General features: G+C 41.3%; 1 protein-coding gene across 1 annotated transcript in view; it reads right to left on the bottom strand.

Annotated features, from left to right (window-relative positions):
* Positions 1-19,026, bottom strand: part of PCYT1B (phosphate cytidylyltransferase 1, choline, beta) — a 60,741-nt gene that overhangs the window by 14,265 nt on the left and 27,450 nt on the right. Inside the window, exons 2-5 of the mRNA XM_015415442.1 lie at positions 11,169-11,268; positions 9,480-9,596; positions 6,416-6,567; positions 5,317-5,395 (exon numbers count right to left, since the gene is read on the bottom strand). Coding sequence (XP_015270928.1) covers positions 5,317-5,395; positions 6,416-6,567; positions 9,480-9,596; positions 11,169-11,268 — 448 coding nt within the window. The remainder of the gene's footprint in view (positions 1-5,316; positions 5,396-6,415; positions 6,568-9,479; positions 9,597-11,168; positions 11,269-19,026) is intronic.

Below are 19,026 nucleotides of genomic sequence, written 5' to 3'. Positions count from 1 at the left end.
TTTCCCTGCCTATTCTCTCCTTCCCACCCACCAGTCAACCTGCCTTTATCTTTCATCTTCAGTTTTCCTTTCTTCCCTACCACAGCAGCCAGTCTTGGGAAAAGTCTGACAGAGCTGCATGGTGGGGAACCCACAAGGACTTGCATAGGGCACCTCATTTCCCTGTGTATCATCCTCTCCATACTATTTCCTCTTTCTCTCCTCCTGGCAACTCCCTATATCCTCATGTTTTCCTGGGTTAGGCATGCAAGCTGGGTAACAGTGAGTCACCTGGTGGCTGCCCCTGGCCCTGATGAGTCCACCTTCAAAGCCCCTAACAGTTCTTGAAATTCCCTGCCCCAACCAATTGCCTTTTATTGAGAGAAACCACAATTTCACTGTTGTACTTGCCTAGTTGTACTTGCCTAGTAACAGTCACAGAGGGCATCTATTTCTTAAAGCTACAGTCACTTCTTCTATTATTTTGGGAGCTTTTAACCTCCTCATGTCCACCCCCCCCCGCCCCCCAGATTGTTCTGCAAACCTGGGGCTTTTCTCAAGTTTGTAGAAAGATCTATCTTGTCTGTTCATGGCTCCAGTTTCCAGATTTAAGTATTCTCATATTTGGCCACATTGAGAATTAGATATACTGGTTTTTAAAAATTGTTTAAACTGTCAATATACACATAGGGTGATTTCTCACGAGAGCTGCCTCGCAGCACAGCGCCGTTTGCCTCGACACAAACGTGTCAATTTCACACCCGAAGCTCCGGGGCTGCATTTTGACTCGGGGCTTCGCCCGATTTCCTCCGCAGTTTCGTGATCCTGGTTTTTGAGGATCATGAAACTGCGGAGGAAATCGGGTGAAGCCCCGAGTCAAATGCAGCCCCGGAGCTTCAGGTGTGAAATTGACGCGTTTGTGTCGAGGCAAACGGCGCTGTGCTGCGAGGCAGCTCTCGTGAGAAATCACCCATAGTTTTGCTCACAGAGGTCAACGTCACATATAGGAGTAGTTTCTCACATGATCACACCCTCATGCAGAGAAGAGTACCACCTTTTGTCATTCTGTCATTCAGCTGTTAACAGCACAGAAAGAAAAGTGCCCAACGCTATAAAGGATCATGGCTATGGATTTAGATGATAAGCCTGAATGGAGGATATATCTTTTATTTCTTATGTTTATATAGTATCTGGTTATTTTACACAAATTGATATATATCCACAAGCATGCATGCATATATACATGATGAACTGGATCAAAGGATTCTCTTCAGCTAAGTAAAGAAGGGAGCAGCTTAGCAGAAGGGAGCCTGATCTAGTATCCTGGAAGATTTTTTGTACCACATAGATATGCATTTTAGAACCAAATCTCTAAAAGCCAAAAGTCCAGGAGCTGATAAATTAGAATCAAATCTCTAAATTAATAAATTTTAGATAAGTAAAATAACTGTATTATAATCAACTGCTGACCTAATAGTGCCACCATCTTGAGAAATATTAATTTATATCAAACCAGAATGTCATCTGTTTTTAAATAGATAAAGCAATGATATTGGCCATAGGGTGCTAGATATAGACAATGAGTGGGTTCATGTAGTTTGAAGAGTTTCAGAGAAGGAAAATTTCTGCCAGATGTAACTTTTCCTTTAGATTTAGATGGGAATTGCTGGACCTAGTGATATTCTCCTCCTGATGTAAACTTTATAGGAACTCTTTTGGGGTCCGGGCTTGGTGATGTTACCTAGGCTATAAGTCCCAACCTCCTCCTCCAATTCAGTGAACATATATGAAGAACTAATAACAACTCAAGTAATATGATTAATTCTTGGCACAAATTGACACGTTCGGATTCTTTTCAGGTTATAAAATCAACTGGAAGAAAACCAAGATTATTTTTAAATCACTCAAGAAGAAGAGGAGTTTAAGAAAATTTCAGGATGTAACAAGCAATCCAGTCAAATATCTAGGAATATATCTCATGGGACAGAATGATACACTATTAAATGATAATTACATGACAATCTGGTCCAATATACAAAAAGTTCTTGAAAGATGGTCCAAATTACATCTATCCTGGCTAGGAAGAATTTCCACTATAAAAATGAATGTACTACTAAAATGAAACTTTTTGTTACAGATCATTCCAATTTCAATTCCTGAAAAGACTTTGAGTGACTGGCAAAGACAAATAAATAAATTTGAATGGAAAGATAAGAAGCCAAGAATAAGATTTAAAGTATTGCAAGACGAGAAGAAAAGAGGTGGTCTGGCAATAACTAACATTAAATTATATTACCAAGCCGCTAGACTAGTTTGGATATCAGATTGGATCAGAAGTCCCAATGAAAGACTGATAAAATTAGAATCTTCAAATCCTGATGATAGATTACATAGCTCTCTGTGGATTAAAAATCTATATCCAAAAACAAAACCCAAGATAAAAGACATATAATCAGAGACATAAGAACATAAGAGACGCCAATGTTGGATCAGGCCAAAGGCCCATCCAGTCCAACACTCTGTCACACAGTGGCCAAAAATACCAGGTGCCATCAGGAGGTCCACCAGTGGGGCCAGGACATTAGAAGCCCTCCCACTGTTGACCCCCCCAAGCACCAAGAAGACAGAGCATCACTTGCCCCAGAGCCCCTATCTATACCTTGTGGCTAATAGCCACTGATGGACCTCTGCTCCATATGCTTATCTAATTCCCTTTTGAAGCAGTCCATGCTTGTAGCCGCCACCACTTCCTGTGGAAGTGGATTCCATGTGTTAATCACTCTTTGGGCGAAGAAGTACTTCCTTTTATCCGTTCTAACCCGACCGCTCAGCAATTTCATTGAGTGCCCACGAGTTCTTTCTCTACCTGCTCTATCCCATGCATAATCTTATAAACCTCAATCATGTCACCCCTCCGTTGACATTTCTCCAAGCTAAAGAGCCCTAAGCGCTTTAACCTTTCCTCATAGGGAAAGTGTTCCAACCCTTTTATCATTCGAGTTGCCCTTTTCTGCACTTTTTCCAAAGCTATAATATCCTTTTAAAGGTGTGGTGACCAGAACTGCACACAGTATTCCAAATGAGGTCGCACCATTGATTTATATAGAGGCATTATGATATCACATCACCTTGCACTTGGCCACATTGAACCCCATTTGCCATGTTGATGCCCACTTGCCCATCCCTGAAAGATCCCTTTAGAGTGCCTCACAATCCTCCCTGGTTTTCACCACCCTGAACAACTTTGTATCATCCGTAAATTTAGCCATTTCACTGCTTACTCCCAACTCTAAATCATTAATGAACAAGTTAAAAAGCAGTGGACCAAGTAATGATCCCTGCGGTACCCCCACTGCTTACCACCCTCCACTAAGAAAATTGCCCATTTATACACACTCTCTGTTTTCTATTAATTAGCCAGTTTTTGATCCACAAAAGGACTTGTCCTTTTATCCCATGATTTTTGCGCTTAGTTAGGATCCTTTGATGAGGAAATGCTACAAAAGATAATCAGCCCCAGAATTCCACTAATAATGTCACCAATAGACGCTTATTATGGTAATTACACAAGGAGAAACAATGATTTTATAACTTATGGTGATATGATAAACTCACAAGGTGGCATCAAGACGTGGCAGGAGATTAAAGAAGAAGGAAAGGAGATACAATGGTGGATATAATTTCAAATTGCTTCTAGATTAAAAATTATATCTGTACTAAGAGAGGAGTTATTAATGAAATGACTGATTTTGAACAGATTGTCTCATAATCTAAAGACCATTTATTAGGGTGAATTTACAAGTTATTGCTTCAATATGAAGAAGAACAAGTCAAATCCTACATGATTAAATAGATGCAAAATTTTGGTGAGGAAAAACAGTTTCAGTGTTGGAAAAATCTATGGACTAAAGGTATTAGATTCACTGCTAGCCAACCATTAAGAAAAAACTGGTACAAGATGTTTTACCGATGGTACATCACTCCACAAGATATTGCTAAAATGGATAAGAATTACAAAGGGGCCTGCTGGAAATGTAAAACAGAAGATGGCACATTTTATCATATGTGGTGGACCTGCATCAAGACGTGGTAGACCTGCATCAAGACGAAAAGATACTGGAAAAATATACATGAAGAAATTCAAAATATTCTAAAAACTAAAGTCCCGATGAAACCAGAGATTATCTTACTGGGAATCTTACCAGATAACATAGACAGAACCTCACAAGACCTACTTAGATATATGTTGATGGCAGCCAGAATAATATTTGCAATGAAATGGAAGACAGAAGACGGTCCTACAATAAACTGGAAAAAAACTAGCTGAGTATGCAACATTGGCAAATCTAACTAATTATATAAACAAAAGACTACTGAAAGAATTTTTACAGAAATTGCATGTTTATTACTCATACTATGGGATTAATTAATTTTTTAAAGTTCTAGAATAAGCTAAATACCATATTAAAGGTAATGAAGGTATTGATTATCGTTCCAGTACTTGATTCTGTATTCAACTAGTAATTAAATAATTAGTAAGAATATAATTTAGATTTAGATAAACAATTAAGACAATATTCAGGATTTTACAGCAATTCAGTTTTAGCTAGAAGTTTATTCAATTGGTCTATATACTTTCAGTGGGTAAATAACGGAGAAGCTAATTCCATTATACTTGAAAAATTGAAAAAAATGTGCTCATGGTTAAAAATTTAATTTGTAGTTATGTGATGGCCACCTTGTGGGGGGTGGGATATAAAAGGGGGAAAACGTATCATAAGAGAATTGGGATGGTAAAGTAATGTCATAATAATTTATGATGCAAATAAAAAATTATAAAAAAAGAAGTTTATTCAATTGTTAAAGATGTAATTTATTTTCTTGTTAATAGAAAGTTCTTATTTATTCTTTAATGTCTGCTTCTATATTTAAAATATGTAATATATTTGGTAATATAGCTGATTTTACTTGTTGTATGTAACAACTTATATTATTTGACAAACCTGATAAATTTACATTTTCCCCCACCCCTTTTCCTTCTGCACCTCACCTTTTCTCTGAAAAAATAATAAAAAATTAAAAAGTAATATGCTTAATTCTTGACTCACAGAACAAAGCCATAAAGATTACAATTAAAAAAATCTCCCAAGACCATAATATGGCTTCAGGGGGGGGGGGGGGGGACCTTTCTGCCAGAGTCAGTATTCATCTGTAAACTGTCTGTTGGCAGGAAGTTTACATTGCCTCTGCAGTGAGGGCAACGTGAAGCCAAAACATACTTAGTTCAATCCTTAAGTAAGGCTGAAAAACAAAGTGACAATAAAAGATGGCCCTCACCTGCTTCCTTTATGTGCTTATACACATCATCCGAACCAGCGGAAGAATATGGAATATCATCATGGGCTACAAAATCAATCTGGAAGACATAGAATAAAGGCAATAAAGTTGGCACTTCTTGAATCCTAAGTTATTCTTAGTTATCATTTTGAAGGTATAATTTGTTTAATTTCCAGTATCAATGTGCCAATGCACTTAAAAGAATAATAATCAAAGTATTAAATAAAGATATTTTAAACTATTGTGATGAGCTATAATTAAATTCAAGACCTTTGGTTCACAAGCTTATTCTGTTCTGATGCAGAGTATGTAGTACCAGATAAAGTCCCAAAGTTGGCTGTGGCCACTTTCACATATCCCATGATTAGCACAGATCAGCTTCTAAGGATCTTGTGAAGGTAACTGTGTTATCCAAAAGTACTTGCTCAAAACTATAATGCAGTTGCCCAACTGGGGATACTCCAGAAATGTTAAGTGTCCACCAATGGTAACATCAGTGAGCCATGGGATTTTGGAACCCACAAAAGTGCTCTGTGTTACTGAAGGGACAGCGAACTGTGGTTGATCTACCTCATAAGTTCAATGAAATAGCAGAAACTTTATCAGACAAGTGCAAGAACAACAGGAAAAGCAACATGTCACACTATATTATTTGAAGAAAGCACAGTTTTCTGCAGTTGTGTTTCAGATCACATGTATTAGAGCACAAGAGAGAGAAATGATTGTAAATACTCCCTTATGTTCAAGAAAATCAGGAGGTAGAAATGTTTGCATGTTTATATTGTGCAAAATACTGGTCCTTGTACATGAATATATGTGAGTACTTGGAGGATGGTCTGAAACAATAACAAATCTTTACCAAAAAAAGGGAGAAGTGCTGTCAGAGTAGTTGGAGGTAAATTAATTTTTAAAAATATATTGGGGCTGGGGGGGAGGGGGGGGAGGAAGCCTGAATTACACTAGCCAAATGTGTGGCCTTAACTGCTGCTGCTTGCATTTGTGTTATTTTTTTCCTACCACAAAGGTCGCACATTTTTGATCTAGTAGTAACTAGAAAGGAGTGTTTTATTCCCTTTTCTGAACAAGAAAAGAAAGGTACCTTATGCTTTTCCAGAAACTCAGGTGTAAGTGTCCATGGAGCATCTCTAATGACTTCATCTACATAGCGGCAGTGTCTGAGGGCCTCATACCTCTCGGTTTCATTCATTACAGTGAATCCTTTAAACTTATGTGTTAGATCATCACTGCAAACTGACAAAAAAAATTAAAATTGCCCTATAAACTATAGCAAATTTGTATGGTTAGAAATTTTTCAAAGCTCATTGTTTGGTTGAACGTATAGTTTCAAAACAAATCACAATAACAGGTATTTGTGACTACAAAATTAAAATAGAACTGCCCCTCAAAATGGAAGTTCCTAACAAGATGTGACACAAAACTGCTCTTGCAGCTCTGCAGCTACACTCACTTCCATGTGAATGTTCTGCTCTGTTTTGGGTCTCAAAGTGCAGGCTTTTGGGAGCATCCACATAATATATCTTCCAGTCATCCTTCAATTGTTCACTTCCATATTTTCCCCTGCTTTGCCCGTTTTAATATGGTCTTTCCAAAAAGATCGTAGTCAAAGCAGGTTTGTTCTCTGAGTGGACGGGAGAGTTTGTATTTTTGAACCACCTGCTCACATTGGCATCATTTCCACATGCCTACCATCCCCTCTATACCACTGGTGGGCTTTTTGCTGGCTTTTAGAAATATGATACTAGCTATATTGCTACAGCATCATTACACTATAGCGGTACCTATTATTGATTTTTTTTAAGGTGGCAAAAACCCCTATGAAGACAAGAGGAGGCTAAAATGGTGGTCACAATGGAGGGAAAGCACACAGAATATCCCCATGTGGATACTCAACGGGGAATTGTTGCCATGTGGCAGCGACTTATAGATAGACTTGTTTAAAACAAACAAAGCATCTGTAGTTCAAATGGCCTGGAAGCACAATTTAAAAATGTGATTATATGTTTCATGTCATTCAGCACCAACAATAAGAACTGCATCTGCCACGTCATAAACCACAGTTTCTTAAAGCCAACTTCAAAATCTGATGTTCTATTCCATATTTATTTATTTATTTGTGTTTCTTATTTTTCCTACTGTTATTACCCACCGACACCATAATTAGAATATTAAATTAATAATTTAGTCATGTATATATTAATATATTTCTCCTCAATGTGGACCCAAAGGGGCTTACAACGTTATCCTCTCCCACCTCCATTTTATCTTCACAACAACAACAACAATCCTTTCAACCATAGGCGTAATCTTCGTGGGGGCGGCGGGGCTTCAGCCCCCGCCGAAATTTTCAGGAAGGTGTTCAGCCTCCCCCGGGAGCCACCCTTGCTCCTAGCAAAGCAATGCCTCTGGCCCAGCCCCAGCCCCCCCCGGGAAATTGGAAAGTCTACACCGATGCTTTCAACCACCACCTAAACCTGTGAGGTAGGTTAAGACAGAGAGAGCAACTGGCCCAAGGTCACTCAGCAAGCTTCCACTGCAGACTGGGGATTCTGACCTGGATCTCCCGGATCATAGTCCAACACTCTACCACTACATCACACTGGCTCAATACATAAATTCTACTGAAATTCTCATAAGAATTACACCTTTCTAAAGCCATTGACTACAACAGGCTTAGTAAAGTGTAAATCTGTTTAGGATTACGCTGCATATCTCACAAAAACAATGCACAAAATAAACCTCAAAACATGAATATAGCCAAAAGTCACAAATGTAGACAGCAGTGATACTCAATTCCAGGTTCACTCTCAGCACAAAGAAAAGGCTTTCCTATATAAGGAAAGCTTTCACTTGCTGGAGGGTTGGTAAGAGATACTGCCAGACAATTTCCCCTCAGGTACAAGTTCCACAACTTGGGTGATACAACAAAGAAGCCCTTTAACCTCGCTAAATGATGGAACAATGGCACAGATGGCCTCTGCAGATCTCAGGTGTGAGGAGAGGCAACACAGGTGAAGGCACTCCCTCAGTTACCCTGGGACTAGGAATTTTGGTTTTGAAAGGCAGCTATCTATCAACACTTTATATAGAATTGGGGGGGAAATTGGAAACCAGTTGATCCAGAATTAATATGATAAGATCTCTTCATCTCAAGACTGTGAGCTGAAGAGTCCTTCACTACCTGCAAATCTATAGGCTATTTTAAAAGGTAGCACCAAGTAGAAAACACTGCAGTCAAACCAATCTGTGAAGTCTGAACAACAAACAATAGTGGAAGCATAAAAGGAACAAGAAAAAGATTAACAAGTCAGGAGGGTTTCCACTCTTGCTGACAGATAGCATGATACTTTCGACTAGCCATCCTGGTTTATATAAAAGAGAGCAGGAAGTATATCAAACTATAGGATGGACACAAGCGTACAAAAGAGAGATTCTTTTGTAAACATACCCTGAAATCTTCTGTTCCACTCAGGCTAAATTACAAATCCTGGTCCTCACATCCCGCTTTTTTCTGGAGCTTGCCCTGATTTCAATTTGCTCTGTCAATTGCGGCATCTGTTATTGCTTTTTCCCGGCCCCTCACTGGCTCAGTTTATCTCTGCAACATTCTGTGGAACAGGTAGCAATATCAGCCAAAAAGACTACTTTTCCTAGCTGTGATTGGTGAGAAATGACATACATTCCAGGGAGAAGGGAATAATACCCCAATTCAGAGCCTTGGATGAGATCATTTTCACGGCAGTTCTGTGCTGCATTTCTTTTCTACACATACACACATAAGCTGCAATATCAGATAATTCGTTTATCAAGGTCAGCATTATTTACTCCATTGGCAGTGACTCACCAGGTTCTCAAGCACCGCCTGACCCTTCTAACTGGACATGGCAGGGGTTGAACCTGGGACCTTCTGGAAATTATCTGCCTTTGAGCCACAGCCCCTTCCCTACTCCAAATCTAAGATGGAAGGATCAGAAACTCTAGTCCCTTGTTAAACCTAGACTTGAATTTCTTTCTGGTCTCAGTAAGATTTCACAAACCCTTTGCTAAAAATGACTTTATATGAAGCAGGAATAAAAATTAAATGCAAATCACATGGAAATAATGATTGTGCTAATGGGTAAGATTTGTTCAAATGTTGGTCTTACCTCCTACTAACAAGTAGCTATTAGGGAAGAGAGTTTTGGCTTGCATAAGAGCTCTGGCATGACCAGCATGGAAGAGATCAAATATCCCATCTGCATAGACTCTGACAGGTCTGTCAACTGTGGGAGGAAGGAAATAATTTAGAGGTCAAACCATCACAATAACTTTACATCTGTGTCAGCTACAATGGCATTTGCTGTGTATATTCAAAGTGAGTCAGTAAATTAAAGAGCTTTTTTGTTTTCCTCAGATTTGATACATTTCATCCAGGTTTTGTTTTTTTAAAATCATCATAAATTAAAAGGAAACAATGCAGAAATAATTTATCAAGTTATGTAACTGATGTGCATATCACTGGAATAGGAGAGCTAAAGTGCAGAAACCCTGGAGCATTATTCCTAAAATGTGAATCATATTCAGATTTTAATTTTTTTTTAATCTAACAAGTAATCCAGCAATTCCTTGATGCAAGGATCAGGGGTCTTTGCCATGTTCCCCCTCTGTATCTTTTGACCTTGGAGAAGTTGATTCTTGGAGTCCCAGGATCCATGTGGAATAATAGCTATGTGTGTAGGGGTTACAATGAGAAAAGAGGGTCCTCCTCCTTCTTCTGCAAACACAGCTCTGCTGACACAAGAGGCAGGAGAGTGATTTTGACCTCTCCCCTTTCTCAACACAGGGCCTTGTGGCTGTTAGTCTATGTGGGTCCCAGGGCCCTGAAAATAAACTTCCAAGAGATTGGAATGGACTGCTGGGAGAGGAGGAACAAGATCTATGACTGCTAGCAAATTCTGCTGACAAATCAGCACATCCAACCCATACCTTTTTGAATATCAAATATTCACTAGTTTGTTTGGGAATCTTTGACAACATCCTACTGCTATACTGGTTCACCATTCCCCCACTTTTCCTTATATTTTGTTTAAACGTTAAGTCTAAGTGTCTGTATTTATAGTCTTTAGAAATGTATGTGTTGGACAAATGCCTGAAATTTTATAAGTGTAAACTTTCATATGTTGACAATTCCACACAAATTCTGTGGCCGTTAGCTTTCATTTGTATATATCTCAACATTGGGGGGGGGGGTATCCATCTATTCATCCATTCTTGAACTCTCGAATATAAAATTAATATAAACATTTAAAATAATTACAATTCAGCATTATCAAACAAAAGAAACAAAAAGCAAACCGCACCAGATAGCTTAGCTCAGTCCTGAAAGATCCAGTGAAAAGAAAAATGATGAAGAGAAGCTTCTAGAAGAAGGGCCTTCTACAAATTTGGGGCAACAGTTCAAAAAGCCTGGCTGCTAATAGATGCCAGTCTTGCATTTGCTAAAGGACTGTACACTTAGCAGGGCCTCATCAACAGATCTAAATAGTTTGGGGAAGGGGATCATCTGGGAGGAAATACTCTGTTATGCAATTCACACATAAAATGTGAATATTCACCAAATTTGTGGCTTTTACTGTAATACATATAAAGTAAAAAATAAAAGCAACTTGACTAGATATTTGAATATCCTTCACAACGTAGGGAATTTGAATAAATAGTTGTAGGTGAACAGGTGGCCTCTTATTTATTGTACTTACCAGTAATATAATCTGCCTCTCCTGTAAAGCACTAACTGCAAGGGCATATGTGAATGCATTCTACCAAATGTATGTATTATCTCATAGATCAAGACTCACCTGGTGTTCCCAGGCGGGCCTGAGCAATGGTTAGCTTCTCATGAGGAGCTTTGCACTGACAGCTTGTTTCACCTGCAAATGGAGCAGGTGCAGACAAAGTCTAGAAAAAGGGGAAGAGCAGAATTGGGAAGGAAGGGGAGACCATTAGGTTTCAGTCAACAGGACCTGTTCACATTGAGACTTCCTTTGCTTCTTCCCTTTGCTCTTATACAAAAACAAAAGTACGCCCATTCACTTTTAAAGAGAATAATGCATTTTAATGTTATCTTTATACCTTGGTTTTAGTCCAGCTCTGATGTCTTGGAGGTGAATGTAGGAACATAATCCATCTTGCACCCTGATTTAAAGTTTCTCTCTGGCTTTAAACCCGGAATATAAGAAGCTTCATTACTGGGTTGCTGATGTTAGTAAATCTTTTCCCTTTGATCTGTGTACCAGTGACAGGAGTGAGATAGTAAAGTAATCTCATGGCATCTTTCCCCCCATTTTGTTCCTAAATAGCAGGACACTTCTGAAAGTGCCTCAAAAATAATCTAGAGATTCAGTACTCATAAAGAGAATACAATATATTTAGATTTACTTCTGTTCTAAAATAATTGAATATATTTTTGTCCTAGTAGACAAAAAACAGCAATTTCTCGCTAGTTTTTCTATAGATTATCATTGCAAGTGCCTGCCAACTCTTGACAGTTCTAAGTCTTCTATCAAAGAAGTGACATAAATACTTCTAAGGAGCTGGTAATAATATTTTGAGAAATTTTAGCTTGCAATACAGACTCTTTCCTAGAACTGGAAAGACCTGCTCTTCTTTCATTTTGCTCTGTGATACTGAGCTACAGCATCGAAGGCAATGATGATAGAAAATGTTATACATGTTCTGTCCATACTAAATGTTGCATTTGTTTTATATCATGTTCACTATCACAGCTTTCCTAAGTATTGAGAATTCTACTACAGATCCTTAGCACCTCTCATCATGATGCTACGACAGAGAAGCTATTAGATTAGCTAAAGGATATCACATAACTATAACTAAAGTTAATGCATAATGAAAATTCACTAACATCTATAATTAAATAACAAAATTGATGTATAGAATTTAATACAAATGCTTCTAGAGTATATTGGTGGTACTGGCTTAAGTTTGTTCTACAAGGCAGATCCCAGAAGTTATTGTTGGGGGGGATTTCTGTTCTGCTCCTTGACTATAGGCTTACAGGGTACCAGAAGGATCCACCTTGTCCCCCATGCTAGTTAATACCTTCATGAACACTTCTGGAGAGGTCATTTGAAGATTTAGGCCAAATAGTAATCTATATTCGTATATACAGCTCTGTCTCTCCAACTAATTCCAGGGAGGCTAGTGTTTTGTTGGCAGTAAAGATACTGATAAGGGTGAATAAATTAAAACTTGATCCAGACGCAAAGGAAATATGTATTGGGAATAAGGCAGATAAATGAACATATGCTTAACCTATCCTGGATGGGGTTACACTCCTCTTGGACGGGCAAATGTGTAGCTTGAGGGTACTATTGGACACCTAACTGTCCATGAAGGGACAGGTGGCCGAAGTTACCAGAAGTGCCCTTTCCCATCTTAGGCAGGTAAAACAGGTGCAAGCTTCCCTGAAAAAAGCTGAATTGACTACTGTTACACATCCTTTAGTAACATCCAGACCTAGATTACCATATCACACATTACATATTACATTTTATTTATTTATTAAAATATTTATATCCCGCCATTCCTCTTGGTGCACGACAACTTACAATAATAGGCTAAAACCAAAGACAAAGTAACAAGCCCCCCAGTTCCCCCCCTTAAAAGACATCTGTTGGTCAAACCACCTCAGATGCCCTGGAAAACAGGTAAGTCTTGTAGTGCCTCCTGAAGATCTCCAAGGATCTCATCTCCATTCTCCAGAGGCAAAGCCATGATGGAAAAGGCCCAGGCTCTGGACGATGCTACACAGGCCATCCTAAGTGGTGGGATAGCCAACAGATGGCTTCCAGATTACTGTAGTGGGTGCACAGGGACATATGGAAAGAGACAGACCTTCAAACAAGTGGCTGCCCAAAGATGGTTTAGACACTTAAGCTGGTACAAAATGCAGCATGTAGAGTCCTAACTGGGATACGAAGAAATGGATGTATAAAAGACAATGCTTTGCCAATTGCAGTAGCTGCCAGCTTGTTTCTGGTCTCAATTCAAGATTCTGGTTCTAACCTTTAAAGCATTCCTTATTTTTTTTCCGTGTGTGTGTGTGTGTGTGTGTGTGTGTGAGAGAGAGAGAGAGAGAGAGAAAGAGAGAGAGAGAGAGAGAGAGAACGAGAGAACACCTAAAAGTCATGGCAAGTTCTGGTGACTGACTGTGTGTGCACTTGGAAATCATGGCGACCTCTGGTGACTGACCCTTACCGGGGATCAGGAGGATATTCAGAGAGGTGGCTGAATAAAGCCTGCGCCCACCTCCTGACTGCTGGTATTCCAAATAGGTCTCCCATCCAAGTACTTGCCAGAGTTGACCCTGCTTAGTTTCCGAGATCTGATGAGATCGGGTTTGCCTGGGCTATCCATGTCAGGAGGCCCGTAGCCATGGTGGGGCTTCCCAGGGCCTGGCCCCCCACTTCTTTCCAATCTCCCCTGACTTCCTACACAGCCCAGGCCCCCTGACTCTCTGAGCTGCCCAGAGGACTTGCCGACACCGCCCCTTCCCTTTCCCCACCTGCCAGCAGCCCCACTTGTATGAATGCATACAATGAAAAACCAGCAGCCCCATGCAGGCCATGGCAGGCAGGCAGGCAGCTGGCCGGGGGAGGACGAGGCACACACAGCAGCAGTGGCAGCAGCTGCTACTTGGGCCTGGCCTGCTGCTGCTGTTACTTGGGGAAGGAGTGGGGAGATGGCAGCGCTGCTGCCACTGTGCAGAGGGTGGAGCGTGTGGAGGAGAGCAGGGACAAGGCACCTGCAGCAGGGCTCCTTCCCTGGCCGGCCACTTGTATGAATATATACAATGAAATATGAGCAGCTCTGCCCCATGCAGGCCATGGTGGGCAGGCAGCTGGCTGGGGGAGGACGAGGTGCACACAGCAGCGGCGGTGGCAGCTGCTACCCAGGCCTGGCCTGCTGCTGCTGTTGCTTGAGGGACTGGAGATATGGCAGCACCGCCAGCATCAAGCAGAGGGTGGAGCACGTGGAGGAAAGTGAAGATGAGATGAGGTGGCCGCAGCAGCGCTCCGTCCCGGGCTGGCTGTGCTCAGCCTTGGCTGGCTTAAGGGTCTCCTAGTGGGCGAGCGCATCGGCTCACTCCTCCACTGCCTCACCTTCCCACCTGCCTTCCCTATCCAGCCCCTGTAAAAGGGAGAGCGGTGGGTGGGTGGCTGGGGGGGGGTCTCCAAGGGGGCGAGTGCATCGGCATGCTCCTCCACCGCCTTCCCTTCCCGCCTGCCCTACCTACAGGGTGAGTGAGTCAGTGGGGGGGTATAGGAGTCCAGGCTGTGGAAGCTCCCTCGGGGGGGGGGGAAGGAGAAGGCAATCAGATGCAGTTGTGTGAAAGGGGCACTTAATTTAACTTACTTTAACCAAATCAATTAGGTGCCCCTGGAGAATTTTAAAGGCCCTCTGACACAAGAAATCCTGGCTACGGGCCTGCAGGTCAGGGTATCCTTTAAAGCATTACTGAAGGAGCACCTCCATCCATCACATCCTGAGTCTTGAGATCACTGAATGGGTCTTTCCTGGAGGAACCTGTCCTATAAGAAGTTCTGTTGGCAGGGAGGACCTTTTCAGTGACCACACACCCAAGTTGTAGAATTCTCTCCCCCAGGAAGTGAAGTGAACACCTCAACTTCAGGCCTTCTGGACAGCTTTTAAAAAAAAATTATTCTAGAATGTCTGAGGATAACTTATGATTGCTCTCCCAATTTCATATTGAATCAGTTTTGCCCTTTCGGTTTTACTTAAGTTACTTAATTATAATACAACAATGCAAGAATGTTGCAATTATTTTGGTCAACTTATTTCTAATATTCCTATGTGTAAATGAGTACAGCAGGGTTGTGTGCTGGCTCCTCTGCTATTTAACTTGTATATAAGTGATGTAATTCAAATTTTTCAAGCAGATAATTTACATACTCCTAAACTGGGTAACGAAAGAATTTTTACATTATTATATGCAGATGACACGATAATTATTTCATTAACGAAGGTGGGGTTAAAGATAGCCTTGCAGGCATTATTCATGTAATATTCTGAAAACAAAATGACTATAAATGTTGATAAAGCCAAAATCATCTACTTTGGAACTGCCTCTCACCATCTAATTAATTGGGTGAGAGGAATATATAAGATTGAATAAGTTCAGGGGTTATTTTCAACAAAAAACTATGTTGAAAACTGCATATATAGCTTAATCCCAAAGAGAGACTGGAGCAATTTTAAAATTCTTTTTTATGATCGAATTACAGTACTTTCCTGCGGTACTTCAATTATTTACCAAGCGCAGCAACAGTCTGGGTACAAGTGGTAGTTCCGTCTGTTGAACTAATTCAACTTAAATTTCAGAGAATATTTTTTAAATTGCATAGATGTGCACCCTACATGGCTCTTAAATTAGAAGTTTGTTCTATATTGCTTGTATATTTGGTCTGGCTAGCAGCCTTCAGATTTAGAATTCAACTTCTGTTCATTAATGATCAGCCTAACAACAGAGGTTTATATTCAAACTTGGTTCAAGCCAATAGATGAGAAATTTACCACACTAGCTCCTTCCCCTTCCTTTTTAAAATCTAAGAGACTCTCAACATTTTATTGGCCAGGGTTGACCAAAGCATAACTGTACAAGTTGTGAAGTTTCTGTCCTCTGCTATGAGGCTGAGATAATGTATTGTGTATAATTTATTCTGATGACCTCTAATCCTTCCAATTGTCTGATGTACTAGGTAAAATGATATAAATAGAGATATAATTTTAGACAATTAATTAATGTTGTTTGTTCCACTTCTGTGGGCTGTAACAGAGACTGACTACTAAACTTACTTTCTGCAGTTTTACTTCACAGATTGGTTTGACTGCATTGTGTGATGGTACGTATACTGTTCCTTTCATAGAATCTGATTGCTTTCATGGTTTAAAATATTTTCAAAATATGTTGAGACATTATTTATGTGAGTTTAAGGACTTGGCATCGCAATAATGCTAGGAAAAGTTGAAGGCAGCACAAAAAGAGGAGGAACCAATATGAGCTGGACTGACTCAATCAAGGAAGCCAAAAGTCCTCAGTTTGCAACACTTGAGTAAGGCAGGTAACATTAGGACGTTTTAGAAGTTGTTAATTTATAGGGTGGCCATAAGTCAGAAATGATGGCACTTTTGTAAACTGCTTCCAGTGCCTTTAGCAGGTCACAAAGGCAGTAATAATCTATATACTATTAGCCAAGTCAGCTAAATCTGAGGATACTTAAATCCGATGATTGAAACTGCAAATGAGCAAGGTAGATTTTTCTACAAACCTGAAAAATGCCCTAGGTTTACAGAAAATGTGAAATCTAAAAAACAAAACACCAACCCCACATTGGAGGGATTAAAAAAAACCCCAAAATGATAAAAGGAATGCCTATAACTTTAAGCAATGGATTCCCCCAGTTGCTGTTGCTAGACAACCATAGTATTCCAGGCTTGGTTCTGTCACTAAAAGGTAGGGGGAAAGGGCAGGGTTCTTTCAAGGCCTATTTTGGCTTTTGAGGGAAAACTCATTCAGGCCAGGCCTAGCTAAGATTGCCAACTCCAGGTTGGGAAATTACTAGAGATTTGGGGGTGGAGTCTCAGGAGGCAGGGTTTGGAGAAAGGTAGGTATATAGCTGGAGAAAGGCAGGTATAAATAAAGTTAAGTAAATAATAAATATAGCAGAAGATGGCAGATAAAAGGTATGTTGGTGAATGGCTGAGGAGAGAATGAGGCAGAGAAAGGGGGGAGGATATGGGGGTTGCCAGGGGAGGGAAAGAAAATAGTGTGGGGAGGGGGAGACACGGTAAAGTGAGGTGCCCCCTACAAGTCCTTGAGGGTTCCCTACCATGTAAGTGGGCCTGGCCCAGGGGCCAGCACCACACAACTGGATCACAGTTTTCCTAGGGAGAGGGTGTGGGTGTGAGTGAGATAGAAAGCTTAAGACAAAGGGGAGATAAAGGTTGGCTGGCTGTTGGGTGGCAAGGAGATAGGGTTGCCAACTCCAGTTCAGGAAATTCCTAGAGATTTGGGGGGGTGAGGAGTGGGGAGGGTGGAGTTTGAGGAGGGGAGGGACCTCAGAGGGGTACAATGCCATATATTCCTCCATCCAAAGCAGCCATTTTCTCTAGGGGAACTATGGTTGCCAATCTTCAGGTGGGGGTTGGAAATAACCCAGAGTTACAACTGCTGTCCCGATGACAGAGATTGTTCCCCTGGAGAAATGGCAGCTTTGGAAGGTGGACTCTACAGCATTATACCCTGCCCAAACCTTGCCCCCCAAAGGCTCCACCTCCAAATCTCCAGAAATTCCCCAAACTGGAGTTGGCAACTCTAAGAGGGAACTGATCTCTGTAGTTGGGAGATCCCTGGTGATTCCACGAGATCTCCAGGTCCCACATGGAGGTTGGCAACCCTAGAAGGAGAGAAGGCAGCAATAAAAGGGGAGAGGCTATGGGGACTTTCAGGAGGGGAAAGAGGAAATAGTGGAGGAGAGGAAATGAGATGCCTTCCATAAGCCTTTATGGGTTCCCCCTTGTCTAATATAATCTGCACGTATTTGCTATTAAATACTACTAAAGGATATGGATGTTAGCCTGTCATGGGTGAAGCTTCTTGCTGGCTCTGAATGAAACTCAGTCTTCTTTTTTTAGGGTTGCCAGGTCTGGGTTGGAAAATACCTGGATACTTTGGGGCTGGAGCCAGGAGAAGGTGGGGTTTGGGGAGGAGAGGGGCCTCAGCATAGTACAATGTCACAGAGTCCACTCTTCAAAGCAGCAATTTTCTCCAGGGGAGTTGATCTCTGTCAGCTGGAAATCAGTTGTAAAAGCGGGAGTTCCCCAGGCCCCACCTGGAGGCTGGCAACCCTATTGTAATGTATTCAGATGCTGCCCTGAATGCATGGGGATGAAGGGTGAATCATCCCATAGAGAAGCTATGCTAAGCTTCAGACGTCGGCTAGGATTCGCGCCGAAAGTATTGTGTCCAATCACATTTGAACTGTCTGTGGTGGGAACGTTTGTGATTGGGCTATTATGCGAACAACCTGATAGGTTGGAACTTGTATAGTAGGTGTGGCTACATTAGCACGGAATGTTTAAATACCGAGCAGCTGAAATGGACAAGCTGTTCGGGCTATGAGGAGTTGTACCGTGTTAGAGAAGTTGATTGTCAAGCGGAATAAACCTGAGTTTTGCTGAAATCACTCTCTGACTAATTTGTTAAGTACGGACTTAACAATTGGCGACGAGGATGGGATACTAGTGCGGGTAGGCAGCCCCGCTGGTCCCAACCCTACGACGAACAACCGCGAGCCGCAGCTCGCCGTGGCTGAGCAGCAACAGGCACCACCAGAGCCGGTGGCAGCGATTGCAGCTATGGCCAATAGCCCGAAGTTCGAGGCATTCGAACCAGCGACCGAGGACTGGGACGCGTACCTGTTGAGGTTCGGGTTCCACCTCGAAGCAAACGATATCACCCCGGAGGAGAAGAAGCGTGCCACCTTCCTGAGCTCTTGTGGTAAGAGCGTGTTTGATATCGCCAGGTCCCTGGTAGCGCCAGTGGACATAGGGACAGTGCCGTTCAAAGAGCTGACTGACAAGTTGAAGGCACACTTCTCCCCGCAGCCATCGGAG

This window comes from Gekko japonicus, unplaced genomic scaffold, assembly GCF_001447785.1.
Source record: "Gekko japonicus isolate JY-2015 unplaced genomic scaffold, Gekko_japonicus_V1.1 scaffold1295, whole genome shotgun sequence".
NCBI classification, from domain to species: Eukaryota; Metazoa; Chordata; class Lepidosauria; order Squamata; family Gekkonidae; genus Gekko; species Gekko japonicus.
Note: the sequence above shows the minus strand (reverse complement) of the source record. Positions and strands in the feature narration are given on the sequence as shown.